The sequence below is a fragment of the Tripterygium wilfordii genome, chromosome 6, assembly GCF_013401445.1.
Source record: "Tripterygium wilfordii isolate XIE 37 chromosome 6, ASM1340144v1, whole genome shotgun sequence".
Lineage (NCBI taxonomy): Eukaryota > Viridiplantae > Streptophyta > Magnoliopsida > Celastrales > Celastraceae > Tripterygium > Tripterygium wilfordii.
The window spans coordinates 1,705,379-1,726,939 of NC_052237.1; the positions used below are offsets into that span (position 1 = coordinate 1,705,379).

Here is a 21,561-nt window from a genome sequence, read left to right on the forward strand (position 1 = left end):
CCCCCTTGGACAGCCGACGACGTCCACGGCGGCTACGCTCGCCTCGCAACCATATTTTTTCGATGTGGGATACTCATCAAACCACCCCCCTTGGACAGCCGACGACGTCCACGGCGGTTACGCTCGCCTGGCTGCTCCGCTCGCCCTTCAGACGGCAGCCCTCTCCGCAAACGCGACTCTCTCAATGAAAGCACCAATGATGAATACCCACACCGGCTTATAAGGCCCAAGGTAGAACTATAACCCAGAAAATCGACTTACTAGGTGAGGGTGCCTTGGATCCTTATAAACTAGAGTTGGTAGCCCTATTTTTTCGATGTGGGATACTCATCATAATTTCCCGACATTGTTCTTTGATTCTTTCTAATTCAACATTTTTAATATGAAAAAAAATATAGCCAGCTGTCGAAGGTTAAAACCAAACTCAGTGACCTAGTTCTAATTGGGCTTCCTTCTTCCTTCTTCTTTTTTTTCCCCCTAAGTGGGTTGGCTGTATTCAAAACTGCTGCCAGATCAAAACCTTGTTAGCAGGCTCATTGAAGATATGGGCCGTTCTTGATAATTTGGGCAGTAGCTAAGATGGCCCAATTGATTCCTCCAAAACCGAAATTGTCGGGCCCAAGACATCAATCAAACAGCACCCCCAAAATCTGCAGGACAAACGTAGCCGAAAAGTGAGAGCTCTCTCTCTCTCAGAAATTTCTTGCGTGGTTCTTCAGCAGTGAATTCATAGAATTCCAAAACTGTGATTTGGGTCAATTCTGCCAAGTGAAGAGTAGAATGCGATATGCAGCGACTGAGAAGTCGAGGAACCTCTCTTTTGGGTTCATTAGCAGTGCCGCGGTTGAAGAGTAGAGCGATCAAATCCGCCGCTGCCATTCAAGATACTTTCTTCTTAACCAAGGTGTTGCTTTCTATCTTTTGGATCATTTTTTGCAAATGGGTATTGAATACCTTCCATGGTTTTGATATGTAATGGCTTAATTTCTTACTAGGCTCTGAGTTACATTTTTTCTTTTATGGATATTAATTTGATAGGTTCTTAACTTCGATTGTTGTCTAGGTTTTTTTTGCGGTTATCTGTATTCTGATTCTCCATGCATTCTCTTATTCTTGTATACATATTTGATTTGTTAGGATATATTTGAGAGGCATAGAGTGGTTTTTACTGTTGGAACTTCAATAGCATCAGTTGCTACAGCATGGGGTGGTGAGTTCTTTTCAGCTTATCCTCATTTGCTTTTCGATCTTCTATAGACCTTGCTTTTCCTTAAGTTTTTTCAATTATCGGACATGGATGTCAATATGGGAATAAATGACAAAAGTGAATCATCTCGGCTCACTATTTGTATTTGGTCATTGCTTAAAAGTAATTTGTTTTAATGGTTGAATTCGGTAAAGTTGGTATCTCATGCAGCTTGAAATTTTCTTGAACGTGTAATCTGTTGCTTGTGGGCAAAATCGAAATTATACCCGAAGTTCAATGAATGAAATGGAATGGACAGCTTTGAGGTTGTCGAGGACATTTTTATGGAGTCATGAATGAAGGAACCTGATTTGTTGCAATGAATATACGGCCCTGTGGCTACTAAACATATTTTACTAGTGCACTGTTGTCTGGACACCCAATTAGGTTCATTATTTACTTATCTCCCTGTACTCCAATCATGGCTTTATATCTTCTCTACATGATTACTTACGGAGTTATGTAAAAGAGAATATATAAATTTGTGAGAGTGGAACATACTTGGTGTCACCGAAGAAAAGAAATAAGTGGTACTGGTTACTCTTAGGAATTACCTTAACATTCTGATGTTTGCCTGCAGGGCAGGTTTGTTTTGATAAGTAAGTTCTTTTCTTCCAAGTTGTTATAATTGAACGCATCATTGAATTCTTAGGATTCAGGCCTAATTGTAAATATGCTTGAATGCTTCTGCAGGGTATTCCTTACGTCATCTTCATGATACAAAAGTTGATCAAAGGCTTGAATCAATTGAAAAAGTTGTGAGTATTATTACATGGGTTTTCTTATGGCTATTGCATGTTTTTTTCCTTCAAGTAGTCACTTGTATTTTAGATAATTTTCCAGTGACTAGTATTTTAGATGATTTAGCTATACATGGTAGTGCCTCTTCCTCCATCTGCTATATCTTTGGTGTTTTTTGTTTTATCGACTGTACTGCCTTTCATTTTTGGCAGTTGAAAAGCAATGAACACGTGGACCATGCAGAATTCAAAAAGCTTGTTGATTCTGGAAGCTCGCGTACTGCTGCTTGTATTGCTACTGCTGGAACCACATTGATTATCGGGTTTGTTTCATGCTGTTAATCTGGTCTTATTTTACTTTTAAATTCTCTTTTCTGAATTTAGTCATTGCTTTAAATTGCCAACAACTTGAAGTCATCATTTCAAAAACTTTGGGGCATTATTGGTGAAATGATTTGTGCAACAAGTATACTGTACTTTTGAAATTTTGAATTGTGACCTATAAATTACATATAGCCTACTGGGAATAGAACGGAAAGGAAGAAGAACAATAAAGAGAAATGGTGGATACTTTCTCAAAACAAGTGCTAAAAAACATGGGATCAAAATTCAATTCAAAAGATTGCTCAGTCGTTAAGATCACACAATTGCAGAACTCTGCATGAAATCATAAGGTAATCCTTGATTTAGTTTTGGATTGTAGGTTGATGGGGAAACGGTTTATTGTTATTGTTGTTGTTACCGCTGCTATTATTGAAGCTAATTAAATCAAGAGTAGGCATTATTTATGACACATAACGTCTAGCCAAACCTGCACCTAATGAAACTTATGTTTACTTCACTACTACATTTCTGTTTTTCTCCAGTTATTAGGACATCTTTACAAGCACAAAAAGTTTGCCAGAGCCTGAGGGAGCTTGGCCTTTAGTAAATAAGTTGAGCCTTAGGCCCTTGGCTGGACATTGTCTTTGTTATGCCCCCACATGCAGGGAAAACCATATTTATACTTATCAATTGTGTAATCTAGTCAATCATTGTGCGTGGCTAACTAATCAGAGAAAAAGGAATGTATGGCTGAATTGAGGACCATGCAATAGGTGAGCAGCAAAATTACCATGAAGGTAAGAAAAAGTATGCATTGCTGGAAAGCCAGAGGTGGGCAGTCGACATTTAATGTCAATTCTTGGTGAAATGGTTACAGTTGCAATTCTTAGCAGTAGCACCAAATACACCTATGGTATTTCTAGGAGCAAAAAACTTCATATTTAAAATAAAAATTAAAGAGAATCCAAATTGAAACATTTTAAAATGTTAATTGCCCTTTGGAATGCAGGTATGCCTTGGGATGGCGAGGTGGAAGTTGGTATGCGAACAGGAAGTTCAGACATGAGCAGATGAAATTGCTGGGGCAAATAAAACCTAAAAGATGGCAATTATTAGGAAAAATAAAGCCTAAGGGGTGGCAGTTCCAGCTTCTTAGAAGATCTTTGGCAAGGTCTAAAGTATCGGAAGGTGCAGCAAAAACATCTGAGAAAGTGGTGAAGGATGCTCCTAGTGCATGTAATACTGGAGAAGCCCATCAGTCTTGTTGATACAAAACAGCTGTTCCCGTAGCCTTTTTATTTTCTATAAAATCCTATAAAAAACCAAAAAAGAAACTAATGATATATTTATCACAGAGAATGTAATGTACTGAATGTTTCTTAATTGTTTCTAAGGGATTTTCTCAATGATCTTTCCCTCATGTTTAGTTTCTGCTAAATTCTTAATGTTCTTACTTTACTTCCCTTTGCGCTTGGAGGTGATTGCGAACTCTCCAAAAATTTTTCCAATGTTTTGTTTTATTTTTCTGAATGGAATCTGCACCGACAGAGAATCTATATTAGGCTTATTAGCTACTTGCATGTGTGAGAAATTTCACGACTTGTCCTGCATTTTTGATACGTTGAAAGAAAATTGGGTTTTTCCTACATGGTACCAGGACATTGTGGAAACAGATTGAAGATTCTGCTTCATTAGTGACATGCATCAACACTTGTTAAGTTTTTATGTACATTCTGGGAACGTCTTTATTTTTGTGCAGAAGGGAGGAAGTGCGCCGAGTGCCCCATCGATGCTCTTGCTTTACCTTGTTAATTAAGGAACATTTACAAGCATAAGTTCGAGAGGCATCAAATAATGGCCGTCTGCTTTCTTTACTGTTTAGGGAATCCATGCCATAGTTGCCATGCTTTCGAGAGATTGTTATCTCTTATCGATCACTTGGGATTTTTTTTTTAGGTTTTCACCTTTTAACCATTAGGCCTGGGATTGATTGCATGCCGTGCCAGATTTCCATTGAAAACATTTTTCTGTTCTGTGTTAGGAATTCTTTTCTAGTGTTGAAGATCTTGTTGGCTGGATTAGATGACTTGACCAAGTAGATCAGATTATCTTGGGTGTCTGTCCTCACATGCCCATCAAGTCTGTTTTTAACTTTTGAATTTGATTGGAGACATTGTGCAGGAAAAAGTTATATTAATGACAAAAACCGTGCCATAAACGAAACGAAAGTACGAAACCAATATAACTAATGGGATCCTGCAAGTTGGGTTTGTTCTAACAATCAATGCGAATTAACAAACTCTTACAAGTTAGAACTCTGTTTTGTTCCTATTTGTGTATTTTTCACCTTTAAATATGCAGAATGAGTAGAAGTTGTTGCAGTTGGTACTAACTTAATCAGTTCTGATGGCTAACATTATTTCAATTACTGCATTTCTAGCGATCTTTCTGTGTGTGTCAGCGGCAGCTGCGTCGAGGTCGCTAATTGGTCGGGATGGAGAGTCTGTGGCAGCTAATGATGGTATTTGCAAGTCAATGGTGGTGTCACAAGGCTATGGCTGCCATGAACACACAGTTTGTGACTTTAGTTCATGGCTTCATGCTATCTACATTGCTGAATTTTCCAAGTTTCATTTATAATCTTAGTTGTTGAAACTTGTGTGTTGAATTTCAGGTAACAACAAAGGATGGTTATATTCTTAGCATGCAACATATTCCGGCTGGACGGTCCGGTAAGAAAGCTGACAAGCCACCAGTTCTACTACAGCATGGCCTTTTGATGGTCTGTAAATGAGAAAAACAACATTGTTACATATTTTTGTAAGTAAGAAACTAATCATGACGATATTTTCTTCTGACAGGATGCATGTACATGGGTGTTAAATTCTCCTCAAGAATCCTTGGCATTCATATTAGCAGATAATGGGTTTGATGTCTGGCTTGGCAATACTCGAGGCACGAAATATAGCCGTGGACACACATCGCTTACTCCTAACAATCCGGTTCTTCTCTTCAACCTATCTATTCTATTCATTTCATTCATTCCGTACCTCTATAAGGATTTCTGAATTTTCTAGTTGTTGTCATATCTGCAGGCTTACTGGTATTGGTCATGGGACCAATTAGCTGCTTATGATCTTCCAGCTTCAGTCCAGTTTGTGTATAATCAGACAGGGCAGAAACTTCACTATGTTGGACATTCCTTGGTCAGTACATCCAATTAGGTTTCACCATTTAGTCTTTAAGATTTGGTGATAATAAATTCAATAATTTGGATTGCAGGGCACACTGATTGCTTTGGCCGCGTTTTCACAAGATCAAACTTTGAACATGTTAAGATCGGCTGCTTTGCTTAGCCCAATCGCTCACCTAGGACAGATGTCTTCATTGCTTGCAAGAGCTGCTGCTGAAGCATTTATAGGAGAAGTAAAACAAACAAATCAATCCACATAATCACAGATAATAAATCTTAGTCTGATCGGACACAATCGACTGACCTTTATTTTTTCTTCTCTTTTTTGCTTTAACTGCAGGCCTTGTACTGGTTGGGAATTCGCGAATTTGCTCCAGATGGGTGAGAACTGAGAAGTCGACTTATAGCACATTCTCTGCCATGAATCATATAATGAACAGTTTATCTGATAAATGAACTTTCTTATGTGAACAGTGCGGCTGTAGCCAAACTAATGCAAGATATATGCATGACACCAGGGGTGAATTGCAGTGATTTGATGTCATCTTTCACAGGTACCCTACCAGGCTTGCATGCTTGTTATTACAACCTTAATAGGGAAAATTTTTACTAATTTACTTCTGCAATCATTGTTCATAGGTCCAAATTGCTGTGTGAACTCTTCTATGACAAACAATTTTCTTAAACATGAACCTCAATCGACCGCAACGAAGAACATGATCCACCTTGCACAAAGTATGATATTGCTTCTGTATATAAACACCAATGTGGTAAACATATTGAAGTTATTTGGACCAAACTTAATTTCTCTTTTTTTTTTTCTCTGTTATGTATAGTGATTAGAAAGGGAACCGTGGCGATGTACGATTATGGTAACGATGATCAGAACATGGAACACTACGGGCAGCCTAATCCTCCACTGTACAACATGACAAGCATACCAAATGACTTTCCTCTCTACTTCGGCTATGGAGGGAAGGACATGCTCGCTGATGTGAAGGATGTGCATGTATTGTTAGACAGTCTCAAGAACCATGAGAGTGACAAGATGGTGGTACAATTCCGGGCCGATTACGCCCACGCAGATTTTGTTTTTGGTGTGAATGCTAATCAAGTTGTGTACAATCCTTTAATGGCATTCTTTAAGCTAAATTGAGCTTGCTAAGTACTCGACTTGTAACATGTAAGAGCATGTGCATATATGTGATCATTCTGTTGCTAAACGTATTATGACCACTATTTTTTGGTAATCGAGAACTCAGCAGACGCGTCATTTGAACAACCACTAACCTCAAACTCGAGTTGAACTATACACACGCAAACCCACTTGAAAATAGTTGTGCCAGCTAGAATCGAATTCTCGACCTAGGGCAAGATTCTTTACACCCTACATTCGGATAGATAATCGGCTAAGTTGTCGCCAAGTGGTTGTTTTATGAGCACCCACCATTGAAGATATACTAATCACGGGTCTTTACAACAATTAAACTTGCCTATTAATATATACTTGATACAGAATTTTCATATCTTATAGAATTCTATCATTTTGGAAGGCTATTCTGATATCAATAATGCAATGTATTCTACTAAACGTTTATCTTCTTTAACCAAATATGCTAGAAGAGCAATCAGTTTAATGGAAGATTTTGTTCTCTAAGTTTACCATGTTAGCTTGCTCCATTTTACATGCGCAGCTATTCACAACTGGTAAAGTACAATGCAAAAGTTGATAAGCTCTTTAGAGGGTAAAAGCCAATTACTGTGACTGTATAAATTCTTGGATATCTTAACAACTATACAAGTGGCTGACCTTAACTTCCAGTTGTGAAATGGTTAATTCTCTCATAATGCCAAAGAGGAGATAATAAGTTTCCATAGTAACCATGAATTAAAGGTGGAAGATTACATAACCTCCATATCTTGTATCATTCATCTAAAGTAATATACAACAAATGATATTTATTTTGTCCAATTTAAGTAAAATATGAGGCATTAGTCCTATAAATATTAAATACAACACATTTCCACTCAACAATCACCAATCACCAATACAAACCAAGAAGAAGGGGGGTTCTTCTGGTGTCAATCTTCCAATTCTCTCTCAAACTTGACAGAATGGTGATGAAGAAGCAGAGCTTGGGTCGTCAAAAGATCGCGATCGCTAAGATACCCAAGAAAAATCATCTGCAAGTCACATTCTCCAAGCGTCGCGCTGGACTTTTCAAGAAAGCGAGTGAGCTTTGCACACTCTGTGGTGTAGAGATTGCCATAATAGTATTTTCACCAGCTAATAAGGCCTTCTCCTTTGGCCATCCGGAGGTTGAATCCATCATGGATCGATTTCTTTCCCGAAACCCTACGCCGGATTCTGGCACACACCAGCTCCTTGAGGCTTATCGAAACGCTAACGTTCGCGAGCTTAATATGCAGTTGACTCAACTACTTAATCAGTTGGAAGTTGAGAGAAAAAGAGGAGAAGAACTTAACCAGATTAGAAAAGTTAGTCAGAGCCAGTGCTGGTGGGAGGCTCCGATTGAAAAGCTTGATTTGCATGAGTTGGAGCAATTGATGATGGCTATGGAGGAGCTAAAGAAGAATGTGACAAGGCAAGTGAATAAGATTTTGGTTGATTCTACACATCCACAGCCATTTTTTGGTGTGGATGGTATGGGACATGTTGGTGACTATGAGACCAAACCAAGGGACTTGAATGTTGTTGGTTCAACCATGTCTCATGGCTATAATCCTGGTTATGGACAGAGGCTTTTTTAAGATTATTACAAGGCTAGTTTCTCACTAGCTTGTCCAAAAAAAAAGAAAAGAAAAACTAGTTTCTCACTAGTTATTACCGCCTTTTATTTGTATTTTCAGCTTTAATTATTGTAATTATTGAATAATAATTATGACTTTGCAAATAATGCACTTTGGGTGTTATAGAGTTGGCTTAATAAGAGTGATTTAACATAGCTAGCCAGGATTAATGAGAATCATTGCAGAAATGTCATAACTCAGAAAGAAAAATAAATAATTATTTATTGTTAATTATGAATATTAATCAAATTCATAATTTTTGTAGAATCTCTTAACCACAAAGCAAGAACCAAGAACATCAAGGTGGGTCAGGGCCCACAATTTTCCAGACACCCTGGGTCTGAACTCTGAAGTTCTAAAAGGTCAAGGAAATGATTTAGGCCCAGCAGTCCTAACGGCCCATTCGGCTACATCATGGACATGGGCTATCAATTAATGTACATTGGCCTTTGAGGCCCGACATTGATTGAAATTAGTTCGGCCCACATAACTCATGAAATTTTGCGTGTATTGTAAGCAATATCTTCCGTCTTCGTCCCGGTTACTCAAAAGTAAGAATCAGCCATGGAGGCCCTCTCTATTCTCACTTTCTCCCTCGCAGCCTTTATTCACTCTCCTCAGACTCTACACTTCTTCAAGATTTGTTGTTTTACACCACAATCCATTGCACAACCAGCGAACAAACAGCTGCAATAACCAAAGAGTCTCGAAATTTTGGCCCCAAGAGCGGAGTCCCTGTTTACAAGACCTAAGTCTCCGATGTTCTTGTCACTGACGCAGTGATGCTGTAAATACGATTGGAAAACCCCAAGATTGATTTCCTGTAATTAAACTAGGGCTTGAACAGAATCGGACAAGGGACTGCCGGACTGACATTTCTTATCTAGATGCCTAAAACAGAAGCAGATAAGATAGCGGATTGGGCCGAAAAGAAGGAAGCCGGGATGGCACTGGCTCTTTCTGTGTTAAGACGGTAAGGCGCAGTAGCTAATAATAAATACGTCTTGTCTTGTGCTTCCATCTTCTTAATTTGTCGATAATGAAGGTTGCGCTACTTACGATATACATATGTAGTGACATTTTTGAATACTAGGTTTATGAAAAATTATTGACGGTTGAGCAATTGGGGAAGGCCATGAAGAGAGGGCATGTTCAATTACTGTAGAACAGTATTATTGAACAGATTTATTGCTAATCAATGCTCGAATTTGCTTACTTAATGAAACTGTTGGCTGGTATATCAGATAAGTGTATGACAGCCTTAGTTTTTCCCCCCATATTTGTCGATGTTCCCTTACGATTTCTTAGTGTAATGTTTTTGGATATAAGGATCAAATATACAGTTATTGGTCCGTTCAGACGCAGATGAAACAACAAAGAAAATAAATGTAATAAGCAGTTTCTGTTGTTTATTTCAGTTGCAGTTCATGGGAAATTTAGTGAGCTATGCATAAGCACCTTCATTGTGGTACTTCTGGACTTTCTACTACAGAGAACTAGAGAAGTGTGGGGTATGGCTTCTCTGATGTATGCATTTATGTATAACTTTAAAATATTGATTTATTTCCCATCTTAGCCAGTATTTACCAAACATAAGATAAAGATACAACTCCTTTTGAATTATTGTTCAATATGGTACCAAATCAGATAATTTTTAATCCTATCGGATCATTACCTTACTGGTCTGATCCAATCCCTTAAGTTCAATTCTGCAGTATTATCATCTTAATTTTGTTTCATATTTTTCTTGATTGTAAATTTAATTTAAGACATAGTTCATAGTCTATTCCCAGAATTCAATCCTCTCATCATAGGTTACGCAAGTCTAATACAATCCCTCAATATCAGCTTAATTTTATTTTTTTCTTTAACTGCATAACACCTTCCAAAGATGATAAATGTAATCTTCTCAACAACGCAAGTTTAATAAAAGCTCTTAATATCAACTTAAGTTTCTTTCTTGTTTTACTGCGTTACACAGTGAATAGAAACGATAATACATTAAATGGTTTTTTAATTTGATGGCACCCCTTTACTGCCCTTTAATGCATTTAAATATTCAAAAAAAGAATGGATTTAATGGTGTTTGCTTAAGGAAATCGATTTTTTTTAAATGTTGATTAAGGAGCTTATCAGAGAGAAATTTAATCTCTGTTCTTCACAGAGTAAATTGTCATGGGACGTTGCATGCACATCACATCTGCTATGTTCGTGCATGAGAATCAAGGACTCTTGGCATGGGAAAAAAATCATATTACTAATAAAAACTGTGGCAGACAACTCATATGTAATAACTGCATAGTGATGTTATAAATTGACCTTATCTGATACCTTTTTAGAACTGAACTGTCTTCTGTTTGGAGAAAACTTGTTGCAGTTTGTACCAGTCAAATCCTTTATATATGGCTAACACTTCATACACTTTAATTGTATTGATCTTGTTTTGCATGTCAGCAGCTGCCACAGCGAGGACTAAGCTGCATTCAATCCATGATCAGGACGGCATGCCTAGGTCATCTCTTGTTGCTGATGGAGGTATTTGCAAATCGACGGTAGAGACACAAGGCTACGATTGCCATGAACACAAAGTATGACATTCTGCTTCAACAATGCTCTGTTTCCAAATTCATTTATGTATTTGTTTTGACAGTTAAAACTTGGATGAATTTCAGGTAACAACACAGGATGGTTATATTCTTAGCATGCAGAGAATTCCTGCTGGTCGGTCAGGCAATACAGCAGATAAGCCACCAGTTTTACTACAACATGGGATTTTAATGGTTAGCATCTTGCAATTTTTTCAGGAACAAACTCGAGTACATGTCTGTCTTAACATGATGATAGAATATGAATACCATATTTGATGGCAGGACGGAGCGTCGTGGCTGGTAACTTCTCCTAATCAATCTTTGGCGTTCATGTTGGCGGATAATGGGTTTGATGTGTGGCTTGCCAGTACTCGTGGGACAAAATATAGCCGTGGACATGTGTCACTCACTCCAGATGATCAGGTTTTTATGTCATTTTTATTCGTTATGTAATCCTTCTTGTTTTCAAATAATAACATTATCATGCTTATTTTCTTTGCAGTCTTACTGGGACTGGACATGGGATCAATTAGCTGCTTATGATCTTCCAGCTTTTGTTGGGCATGTGCAGAATCAGACAGGGCAAAAACTTCACTATGTTGGGCATTCCTTGGTATTCTTATAATTCAAATTAGTTTTAATATCAAGATTGGAAAATGATTGGTGATTCTAAGTCAAAATTTTTAATCTCAGGGAACTCTGACTGTTTTAGCTGCCCTTTCACAAAAGAAGCTGCTGAACATGTTAAGATCCGCCGTTCTGCTTAGCCCGATCGCTCACACAGAACACATTGGCTCGTTGCTTTTACGAGTAGCTGCTGATATATTTCTAGCTAATGTAAATCATATCAATGGACATCTACTGTGCAGAGGTTGAATTTCAAGTAAATTTTATCAGACACAATTGAATGACCATGCTTTTGTAATTTTTTTTGCTTTAATCAGGATTTGTACTGGCATGGCGTCAATGAATTCGTTCCAGGAGGGTAAGACTTCTAACTTAAAAGAAACTTTACTGTGCAAATAATATCAAAAGAGATAAATGAACAATGCCACCTAAAGGACTTCATTTATATTGAGAAATCAGAATGCAAACATTGAAGCCAAATCATTATGTTCCATTGTTCCTTTTGGTAGTATGTATTTGAACTGATCTAGAAAAAGAGGTATAATGTTGTATCAGCACATTCTTATCTGAACAGGGATGCTGTAGAAAATCTTCTCGAACATTTATGCAAGATACCTTGGGTCAATTGCACCAATTTAGCTTCAGCTATTACAGGTACTTGGCTTGCTTTGTCTTCTCTTAGATGAGCCATGTTTTTCTTTTATTTTTATTAGCTTGAGAGGGGACTCGAACCTTGCCTTAATTCAAGCCCTAAGGACTAGGCTACCACAATACCATTAGGCCAAGAGCTCCTTGATTTAGAGGTACTCGACTTGCGTATTAAAACCTTGATGGGAAAATTTTGCTAATTGGTCATTGCAATGTTGTTTATAGGTCCAAATTGCTGCGTTAAGGCTTCTACATTGGAGATTCTTTTCAAGCATGAACCGCATCCATCATCAACCAAGAACTTCATCCACCTTTCACAAAGTAAGTCTAAATAATTACCGTTTGGTAACTCTGCCCCAATTAAGATAATTAGGAAAAGTAACAAGGTTAAAAGATTTTCAAGAATTCGAGGAAACTTAAGTTGAATTCCATTGCAAAACTTATTAAGCATAACATGGATAGTAGATTTTTCCCTTCTCCATGAAAACAGGCCGGAGATGGGAAGATATATGATCCAGATGAGATAGCAATTTCATTTAGTTTTACGATTTATATTTCTTGTTTTTCCTTTTTTTTCTTTCAAATTTCTGTCGCAGTGATTAGAACGGGAACCGTAGCAATGTACGATTACGGTATCCAGAACATGAAAAAATATGGGCAGATGACTCCTCCATTGTACAATTTGACAAACATCCCAAAGGACTTTCCGCTTTTCTTCAGCTATGGCGGGATGGACTATCTTTCCGACACAAAGGATGTGCAATCTTTGTTACACATTCTCCGAAGCCATAAAGCTGACAAGCGGGTGTTACAATTCATAAAAGAGTATGCTCACTTAGATTTCATCATAGGTGAGAATGCTAATCAAATTGTCTACAATCCCGTAATGGCCTTCTTTGAAAAAAATTGAGTTTTCAAACTTTGTTACTCGAAAAAGATGTGTATCTCGTCATTGTGTAGGAGTCTTGGAGGTGTTGTAACAATGAGATTAAAAAAATTAGCTTAAATGAAATTTTAAATAATAAAGTTAGCCTTCTCACATTATTTATATGTGTTTCTTAATGGTTTTTAGATTTGAGGAGCCCGCGTACTGCAATACTATTCCTTCAGAAACCCATAAAGTTTCATGCTTAACAACTCCTAGACAAGACTCTAGATTACTGATTGTTAGTTGCACAGATGATTGAAGTTTCATATAGGTTATGCAATTGGTATGACTTGATACATAAATCATCAGATGGTGTACGTGAATTCTTATTGAGGAAATTGCATATATTCTCATAACTGCAGTTCAATTTGTTATAACTATTGGTAGGTTGAACATGCTTTACATGTCCAAAAACAGTGCCTGAAGGTGGGAGCAAACTCGTCGCTCCAGTTAATGTGCTTGAATTAGTCATCTATACTATGATATGTGAAATAAGAAAATGAATACTATCTTTGGTAATTACTAATTATTATAGAAAACAATTAATTACGATGATTGTTCTTCGTGTAATTAGGGCAGTAATTGAATCTGCCCGCCTTACAGTTTAGCCTGCTACAAACTGGGGAGATGTACTAGTAGTATCAATGAACAAGTTTTTCTCAAATATACATGTTTGCTCTGAAAGCAAAGTGATTCTGTGCTGCAATGGCAGCAGCGATAATAGGATCATTGTACCACTCTTTGAGACGGCTTCTCTTAATCCCCTTACGAGACAGAAAGAGCTCCTCGCAGTGAACTGCGCGAGGAGGCGAGGCTGAATTTGTTTGGTGAGAGCTGCCATTACAGGAACCAAACACTTTCTTCTTCAACTTCCCACAGTACTTTATCAGCTTCTGCATTCTTGTTCGCTTGTCTGCTGCTGTATTCCCCATCTCAAGCTCTGTAAGGCCTGCATAAGTACTTAACTGTGGTATTGTATTTATTGGAGAGAAGTTTTGGGCTCACATGAATAATGTGTGAGTACATATTTGTTGGTTTCGCAAGCTTACTTTTAGTTTGCAGTTACAATTGCGAGAAAGAGGTCATATTGCTATGTATTTTTCTTGCTTTGAGAGTCTCCTTCATCGCCATAGATTGAGTGTATTTGGCGCACCAGTTTGTTGGTTTGTGACCATACGAGAATCAGAAACTCAAGTACGACGCCTTAGTGACGAACTCCTAGACCCAAAAAGCCATCTAGTTATAGAAGCAGACAAGAAAGAAAAATAGACATTGTCGTCTGGTATCATGTTTCAACACCCTATTGAACTCACAAGTTCTTAATCCATCCATTCATATGAATCTTTTCTTGTCCATTGTGTCATATAACATACTCATTCACTTCATGGTTCATACTAGAGTTTCTTATCTATGGAGTCCTACCAATTAGCATAGGTCAAGTTATTTTTTGCTCTAATATTGTAGAGAAAAGTAAAAATGGGATAATTAACAGTAAAAAAAGGATAATTAACAAAAAGGAAAAAAATAGGATGTCAAAAGTTTGACATAAACATATTTGTGCTCGGATTCAATATACTACGAAAGATTGCTATGAGTTTCGGTTTAACTTATTCTCTAATAAGGTAGTTGTATAATATACGACGGAAACGTGAAGGTTGCGTTGAATTTTTTTTTTTTTTTTTGAGAGAAATACAAACTTCTATTAAAACAACGCAGCACCATACATAGAGGAGTAGACTCCTCGATTACAAAATAAAAGTAAAAACACTCTTACTACATCAAGGGTAAAGGATTGACTCATGGCAACAACAAATGCCACAAATAGGCTAAAATAGAGTTTAAACTCGTTTGAAGAGGCAGGCTGGGGCCTGAAAGCAGCAAAAACACGATTAAGGATTGCCTTGAAACCTCGCCAAAGAATGGAGCATGTACTGTAGTCTTGAGACATATTCTTTACAACCTGATGCAGAGTAATCAAAAGACGGACGTCGTCGTCGCCGTCGCCAGATAAAGCCTCATCGTTGTCCAAGAAAATCAGATCTGGACAAGAGAGGAGCCAAACCACCATATCGGTGGACGAAACCCTTAGATCTGAAGGAAAATCCATCAGATCTAGAGGGACAAACACAGAACAAAGGAAAATAGACTAAAATTTAAAAAGTAGAGTTGGAGGTGGAGAAAAGTGGTTGTGGAGGTGAAGGTGGGTATGGAGGTGGTTAGAGAAAGGGAGTGGGGGTGGTTGGGGGTGGGTGTGGAGGTGAGTGGGGGAGGAGGAGACCTCTCCTCCTCCACGGCTGCACTTTTGCTGGAGTAGTTGAGAGAGTTTAGAGAGAGCCTTGTTAATATGGTTGCGTTGAATTTAAACTTAACTTATTGTGTGTGAAAAATTTATGTGTATGCGTTCAGGTGTGATGGTCCTATATCCTCAATTTATTTTAGTATATAATGTTCAAATGACAAGTTCATGTCTTATCCATTACTTTAAAAAATGGAGAAAATGAAGAGAATACACGTGGCTGTTTTCCATTGGTAACCACACGTCGGTCTGCTCTCTCCTCAGCAGAGGGCTTTTCTTCTCTACTTCGAGAGGTTTCCGTTCCGGATCAAGCAATTCACGCAGAGTTAGACGCAGAAGAAAAAGAAGAATTCTCGGGAAAGTGAGGAAATCCAAATGCAGAAAGCACTATCATATTTTCTCTTATCTCTGTCAGTTTTGTTGTCCATATCCAATCTCTCTCAGGCATTGTACTCACCATCGTCGCCAGTGGTTCAGCTCACCCCAAACAACTTCAAGTCCAAGGTAAATCCGATCCCGCCGTAGATGAAACTTTTACTCTGCCTTCTGTTTGGCTGTTGATAATTTCAGGAACTAAAGTAGTAATTTGTAAGTTTCGTCTTCTGTTGCATACCGCATTATTTGAATTTTCTTCTCTGTATGTTCAATTGAGTGAGAGTTAAGATAAGATCATGAAGATGAATTAGTTTAAACATCAACTATATTTATTTGGCGCGCAACATAGTTATTAGTTTCTTTTGAAATTTCGTCGAATGATTGATAGTTGGATCATATAGATCTGTTGTGTATTCTTTTTTATTTTATCAGATAGTGTTCCGTCTATGTGATTTTTTCTAGGAATTGGAACTTTTAGTATAGGCGTCGATTTTGCGTTTCTTCAACGATGCGCTTGTGCGTTTGCTAGCGTTATTACCTTCTAGCTTGTTATTCCTATAAATTGCGTAATTTTTATTAGCGATAGTCGAAATTTCTAATCGTGACTTCATGAGTCTTCTAGTGATTCATCGCCAGCTAGAAATTCATTTTTGATTCCATGGCAATCCAAAAGAATTGGAAGGACATTCGCTTTTTGGCAGCTTCTGAAAATGAAAAGATATTCCACTGGCACATAATACCCTGGACTATTAACATTTATAGGAATCTCCATATGCATATTGGCGGCAGTTTTTTTTCTGAGTTCTGATGACTCACTCTAACGCTTTGCTTTATGTAATTTCTCTAATTTATTGAGTGATGCAAATATAGATTTTCGTGATATTTGTGTGTTGGCATGATGTGGAGAGCTAATGGATCATGTCCGCTTGAAATGTTCACATTGATGCTACACAAACGGGTGTCTCAAAATGTTAAATGTTTATTTGTAGATTCTTAAATTTAATGTATTGATTTTTGATGGATTGTTGGCAGGTTCTAAATTCTAATGGGATTGTTCTTGTGGAGTTCTTTGCACCTTGGTGTGGTCACTGTCAAGCTCTAACTCCTATTTGGGAGAAGGCAGCTACAGTCTTGAAAGGGGTTGCTACCATAGCAGCTCTTGATGCAGATGCACACAAGTCCCTTGCTCAGGTTTTATACAGTCAACGAGTCCTGCCATATTATCTATTTCTTAATAATGGCTGAAAAAGTTGCCTTACATTTGCTACTGGATGCATTTAAGCAGTATTCAGCTTATATTGACACCAAAAGATGTTTCAAATGATAAATTTGTCCTTTAGTTGGTTCCAGAGTTCAGTGACTTCAATCAAAGTGGGAGCTGCATTTACATGTGTTAAGAAGCCATATTGTATGATAATATTTATTTATCCACAAAACTTGGCCGTTGGGTAAAATCTAAAGGCTTGGAAAATATAGGGGCTCAGTGCTTTGTGCTTCCTTTCTCCATTATATTCTTCTTAACCTACTATGAAATTTCCTTCAGCTGTTGATGTGTGTATATCTGTTTTTCCATCATTTCATGAAACTGAATTGGTGCTACAGGATTGATCATGCAGTTTACAGGTGTTTGCATGTTTTCTCACCATCCATGCGCTTATCATATATTTGTTTGCTTGTTAGTGAATGGAGGTGTTTGATTGCTGTTTAGGAACATGGAATTAGAGGATTTCCAACCATAAAGGTCTTTGTACCTGGGAAGCCTCCAGTAGACTATCAAGGAGCTAGGGATGTAAAACCCATTGCAGAATTCGCACTAAAGCAGGTTCGTTAACATCTGCTGTTTATATTAGAGAATCTCTGGATTTGGCCTTTATGTTTTTGTTGTAGTTATGATATAGTTACGCTTCGCAGTATTTGACTTGCAGCAGTTTTTTGTTTTGTTTGATTGATGACTTGAAGATAGTGATTATTATCCATCTGTTGTATTTGCATCGGGTTGCGGAAAGATGTCACAGGTTTTTCTCTTTTATTTGATTGATCTTGAAGATAGTGATCATTATCCATCTGTTGTATATGCATTGGGTTGCGGAAAGATTTCACAGCCTAATGTTGTTGCTAGTAAATAAGTTTAGCTGGTTTCATAAACTGACTTCTGGTGTAGAAAATGGTTTAAATGGAACAGTCGGGCAACTCCATAATTTTGCCTGATATATGGTTCCGTTAGATTATATGAAATGGCATGTCTATAATAATTCAGTTTCTGAATGAATCTGTTTAACAACCTGTTTTGCTTACTTCCAACTGGAAGATGGATAGTGGTGAAGTATGCTTATGACTTCCAATGGAATCTTTGTTATGTATTGTATGCATATTGCAGGTTAAAGCACTGATGTGCTTTGCTCTAGATCTAATGAAGTTGTCTACCCCACTGCAAAATTGATAGCCTATACCTCCCAACTCCCAAGCGATGTTATGAATGTAATTTAGTGGCTTCAGTTTATATATTGAATTTTAAATAGTGATCCGTATATCTGACCGAATGTTAGATGATCTTTGCTTTATCACTAATAACCATGAAATATTTGGACAATGCATTATGTTTGCATGGTACTTGTTGATGCTTGTGATGCTCATTATATGATTATTAGTGCCCTTTGTGACTGCTTAATATTCATGCAGGTTAAGGCACTTTTGAAGGAACGTTTACATGGAAAAGCTGATGGAGGATCGAGCCAGAAGTCTGAGTCTACTGCATCAGTGGAATTGAATTCTAAAAATTTTGATGACTTGGTGCTTAAAAGTAAAGATCTGTGGATTGTGGAGTTTTTTGCACCTTGGTAAGGGTTCCATGATGGTATTCGAATTTTTTTCTTATCTATAACTCCACCATAGTTCAGTGGTACTTTTCCATTTGAAAAGCGGACCTGAATATATCTTGATAATGTTCTTGTTTACCATGTATATTCATGCCTGCATACGGTCAATGCATCCATACACATATCGTTTTAGTAAATGCGTTGTGTCTTCTGAGTTTCTTCATGAAGGTGAGGTGCTATATATTGGCTCGACAAGGCTATATATTTTTTACTCTAATGAGTACACAATTCAGTATACATTTGGGAAATATTTATGTGGCAAATTAATCGGACTATTAGGTGGAGCTCAGGTTTCCTTAGTCCTCCGATGGAACTACACTACGGAAAGCAAGCTAAAATATTCTTTCAATAAGTCTTTATTCTTTAAGATAAAATGGAAGTTTGTGGAAATTAGTATGAGCATAATAGATGTTACGTATTGACTTTTCTTTGCCTTTTAATCCAGGTCTTTGGTTATTTAAGTTTGTAACTTGAATTGGAGACCTATTACTTTAACAAAAGTTACATGGCTTCTTATAACTGTTCCGATTTAGTTTTGTGTAAATCTGGTGTTAAAATCTACCTGTATTACTGCTAAGGTGTGGACATTGTAAAAAACTGGCTCCCGAGTGGAAGAAGGCTTCTAACAATTTGAATGGAAAAGTGAAGCTTGGTCATGTTGATTGTGATGCTGAGCAGGTAATGTTTTGTTTCAGTATCTTCTGCAATGATATTCAGATGCAAAGATTGCAAGTCTTGTTTTGGTACTTATCAATGGGCACAAGGCATTACAAAAATCAACAATCTATAATATCCTATGTGTTTAATATTAGGATAATTTAGTAATGCCTTGTGCCCAGTCTTTGTGAAAACTACTGTATTTTATAGATTGTTGATTTTTCAGTACCATCATTTCTGCGAATTTGTTTAGAGTACTTACTGACTCATTTCTTGAATGCACACTGAATAGATAGAAACCATATGTATGTAACCTCTTTAACACTAGAAAATACGCAGCGTTAATTTAGATGATGCGTACAGAGCTGCAGGTCTCGCTTTTATTGTTGTGCTTTTCATATTTCAGTGTTCAAATTGTGATTTTTTGTAATAGTGGAGCAATGTTCTTCTGAATGAGTACTTAAGATTTTTGTTGATGTGGTTATAATGGGTTTGTGTTAGCAGTCTCTAATGCGTAGATTCAACGTCCAAGGATTTCCTACCATCTTGGTATTTGGTGCTGACAAAGATGCCCCAAGTCCTTACGAGGGTGCTAGAACAGCCTCAGCAATTGAATCATTTGCCTTGGAACAGCTTGAAACAAATGTTGCACCCCCTGAAGTGACTGAGCTGACTGGACTGGTAAAGCTTCTATTTCTTCAAAGAGATTAGTCTCTTAGTGGGATTTGTTCAATGGATGGTGTAAACCTCTAATCTTTTCAAACAGGATGTGATGGAAAAGAAGTGTGGTTCAGCTGCCATCTGTTTTGTTGCTTTCTTACCTGACATTTTGGACTCAAAGGCGGAAGGAAGGAACAGGTACCTCGAACAGTTATTATCAGTTGCAGAGAAATTCAAAAGGAGTCCTTACAGGTATGCACATAGCTGTTTTTTTTTTTCTCTCTTTCAATTTTACTGGTCCTTTGATGTTAATTGTATGACATAAGAGTGTTATGACGATAGCTACTCCTGTTACTCATCTTGACTGGTGAGGCTGGTTGTGTGCTCTTACCTGCATCATGCCCTTCACATCCATTATATGCTGGAAGGATTCAGTCTAATGAAAGTTGTATAACCCATTTACCTTTCATGTATTGCAGCTATGTATGGGCTGCTGCAGGTAAGCAGCCAGATCTTGAGAAGCATGTAGGTGTTGGTGGATATGGGTATCCGGCACTTGTAGCCTTGAATGTGAAGAAAGGAGCATATGCCCCACTTAAAAGTGCATTTGAAATTGACCAGATCACGTAAGTGTTCAGTTTCTGCTGTATCCCTACCGCCTTCTAAATGAACGGGTAACGTGAATCCATTCAAATTATTTTTTTACTCAGGGAGTTTGTCAAGGAAGCCGGTCGTGGAGGGAAAGGGAATTTACCTCTAGCTGTAACTCCTGAGATTCGCAAAATTGAACCTTGGGATGGTAAAGATGGAGAGATTATTGAGGAGGACGAGTTCTCTCTTGAAGAACTCATGGGTGAAGCTGCTGCTAAGGATGAGTTATGATCAATTATGAAAACCTCAGGTAGAAAACTGTTTTGAATGAGGATTCCTATTCATAAGAAAATGTTACGCTTGCAGTCTTAACTGTTGAGAAAATGAAGGGGCTGTGGTAGGTTGTAGTTGCACTGCCATCGCTCAGTCTGATTCTGGGAAAAGGTGAGTACTCAATATCTAGTATTAGAAAAAAGCGAGAAAAAATGTTAATGCTTTGCCCGCCATTTGATTTAACTGTACCAAGCTCAGAAGATTAATAAGCCCGCTATTGACTTCAGTACTTCAGTGTACCAGGCCAGGAAAGCTTTTCCAAGGCCTGACTACATTGGCCCAGTATCAAAGGCCCAGCGCAAAAGGTCCAGTGTCATGGGCCCAATTACTGTAGGCCCAGTCCACAAGGTACAGTCTGTAGTCGCAAGGGCCCAGCCCAAAAGGCCAAGTCACAAGGGCCTAGTCCAAAAGGGCCAGTCGAAGGGGCCCAGCAAAAAAGGCCCAGTTGAAAGGGCCCAGCCCAAAAGGCCCAGACGAAAGGGCCCAACCCAAAAGGCCCAGTTCAAGAGCTCGGCCCAGCCTAAATGGCCTAGTATCAACGACCCAGCCCAAATGGCCCAGTATCAACGGCCCAGACCAAAAGGCCCATTTTAAACTGTTCAGCCCAAAAGACTCAGTTGCAAAGTCCCCGCCCAAGAGGCCCAGCCCAAAAGGCCCAGACCCAAAGG

General features: G+C 38.0%; 4 protein-coding genes across 9 annotated transcripts; all 4 read left to right on the forward strand.

Annotated features, from left to right (window-relative positions):
• The first annotated feature begins 458 nt into the window (after positions 1 to 458).
• Positions 459 to 6,685, forward strand: LOC119999469 (triacylglycerol lipase 2-like). Its single transcript, XM_038847048.1, has 13 exons — positions 459 to 904; positions 1,138 to 1,210; positions 1,940 to 2,004; positions 2,200 to 2,309; positions 3,320 to 3,429; positions 4,983 to 5,092; positions 5,172 to 5,312; positions 5,406 to 5,520; positions 5,627 to 5,736; positions 5,844 to 5,884; positions 5,978 to 6,057; positions 6,143 to 6,238; positions 6,340 to 6,685. Exons 1-13 carry the CDS (start codon positions 788 to 790, stop codon positions 6,657 to 6,659), a joined length of 1,488 nt encoding a protein of 495 aa, XP_038702976.1. The 5' UTR covers positions 459 to 787; the 3' UTR covers positions 6,660 to 6,685.
• Positions 6,686 to 7,590: 905 nt separating this feature from the next.
• LOC120000097 (agamous-like MADS-box protein AGL61) lies at positions 7,591 to 8,750 on the forward strand. The gene is made up of 3 exons (XM_038847971.1): positions 7,591 to 8,252; positions 8,375 to 8,385; positions 8,580 to 8,750. Exons 1-3 carry the CDS (start codon positions 7,619 to 7,621, stop codon positions 8,748 to 8,750), a joined length of 816 nt encoding a protein of 271 aa, XP_038703899.1. The 5' UTR covers positions 7,591 to 7,618.
• A 93-nt stretch (positions 8,751 to 8,843) lies between these two features.
• LOC119999559 (triacylglycerol lipase 2-like) lies at positions 8,844 to 13,825 on the forward strand. 6 transcript variants are annotated; one of them, XM_038847186.1, is made up of 12 exons: positions 8,844 to 9,287; positions 9,733 to 9,825; positions 10,769 to 10,902; positions 10,987 to 11,094; positions 11,185 to 11,325; positions 11,405 to 11,515; positions 11,596 to 11,739; positions 11,847 to 11,887; positions 12,104 to 12,183; positions 12,403 to 12,498; positions 12,774 to 13,028; positions 13,250 to 13,597. In XM_038847186.1, exons 3-12 carry the CDS (start codon positions 10,819 to 10,821, stop codon positions 13,309 to 13,311), a joined length of 1,122 nt encoding a protein of 373 aa, XP_038703114.1. In that variant the 5' UTR covers positions 8,844 to 9,287; positions 9,733 to 9,825; positions 10,769 to 10,818; the 3' UTR covers positions 13,312 to 13,597. The 6 variants fall into 6 exon arrangements, with proteins under 6 accessions (XP_038703114.1, XP_038703113.1, XP_038703115.1 ...); XM_038847185.1 differs by having other exon boundaries at positions 10,772 to 10,902; positions 13,250 to 13,595; XM_038847187.1 differs by lacking the exon at positions 8,844 to 9,287 and having other exon boundaries at positions 9,734 to 9,825; positions 10,772 to 10,902.
• A 1,774-nt stretch (positions 13,826 to 15,599) lies between these two features.
• LOC119999642 (protein disulfide isomerase-like 2-3) lies at positions 15,600 to 21,076 on the forward strand. Its single transcript, XM_038847333.1, has 9 exons — positions 15,600 to 15,905; positions 16,809 to 16,967; positions 17,485 to 17,598; positions 18,456 to 18,613; positions 19,231 to 19,330; positions 19,814 to 19,990; positions 20,076 to 20,221; positions 20,449 to 20,595; positions 20,680 to 21,076. The coding sequence occupies exons 1-9, from the start codon at positions 15,777 to 15,779 to the stop codon at positions 20,849 to 20,851; spliced, it is 1,302 nt and encodes a 433-aa protein (XP_038703261.1). The 5' UTR covers positions 15,600 to 15,776; the 3' UTR covers positions 20,852 to 21,076.
• Positions 21,077 to 21,561: the final 485 nt, after the last annotated feature.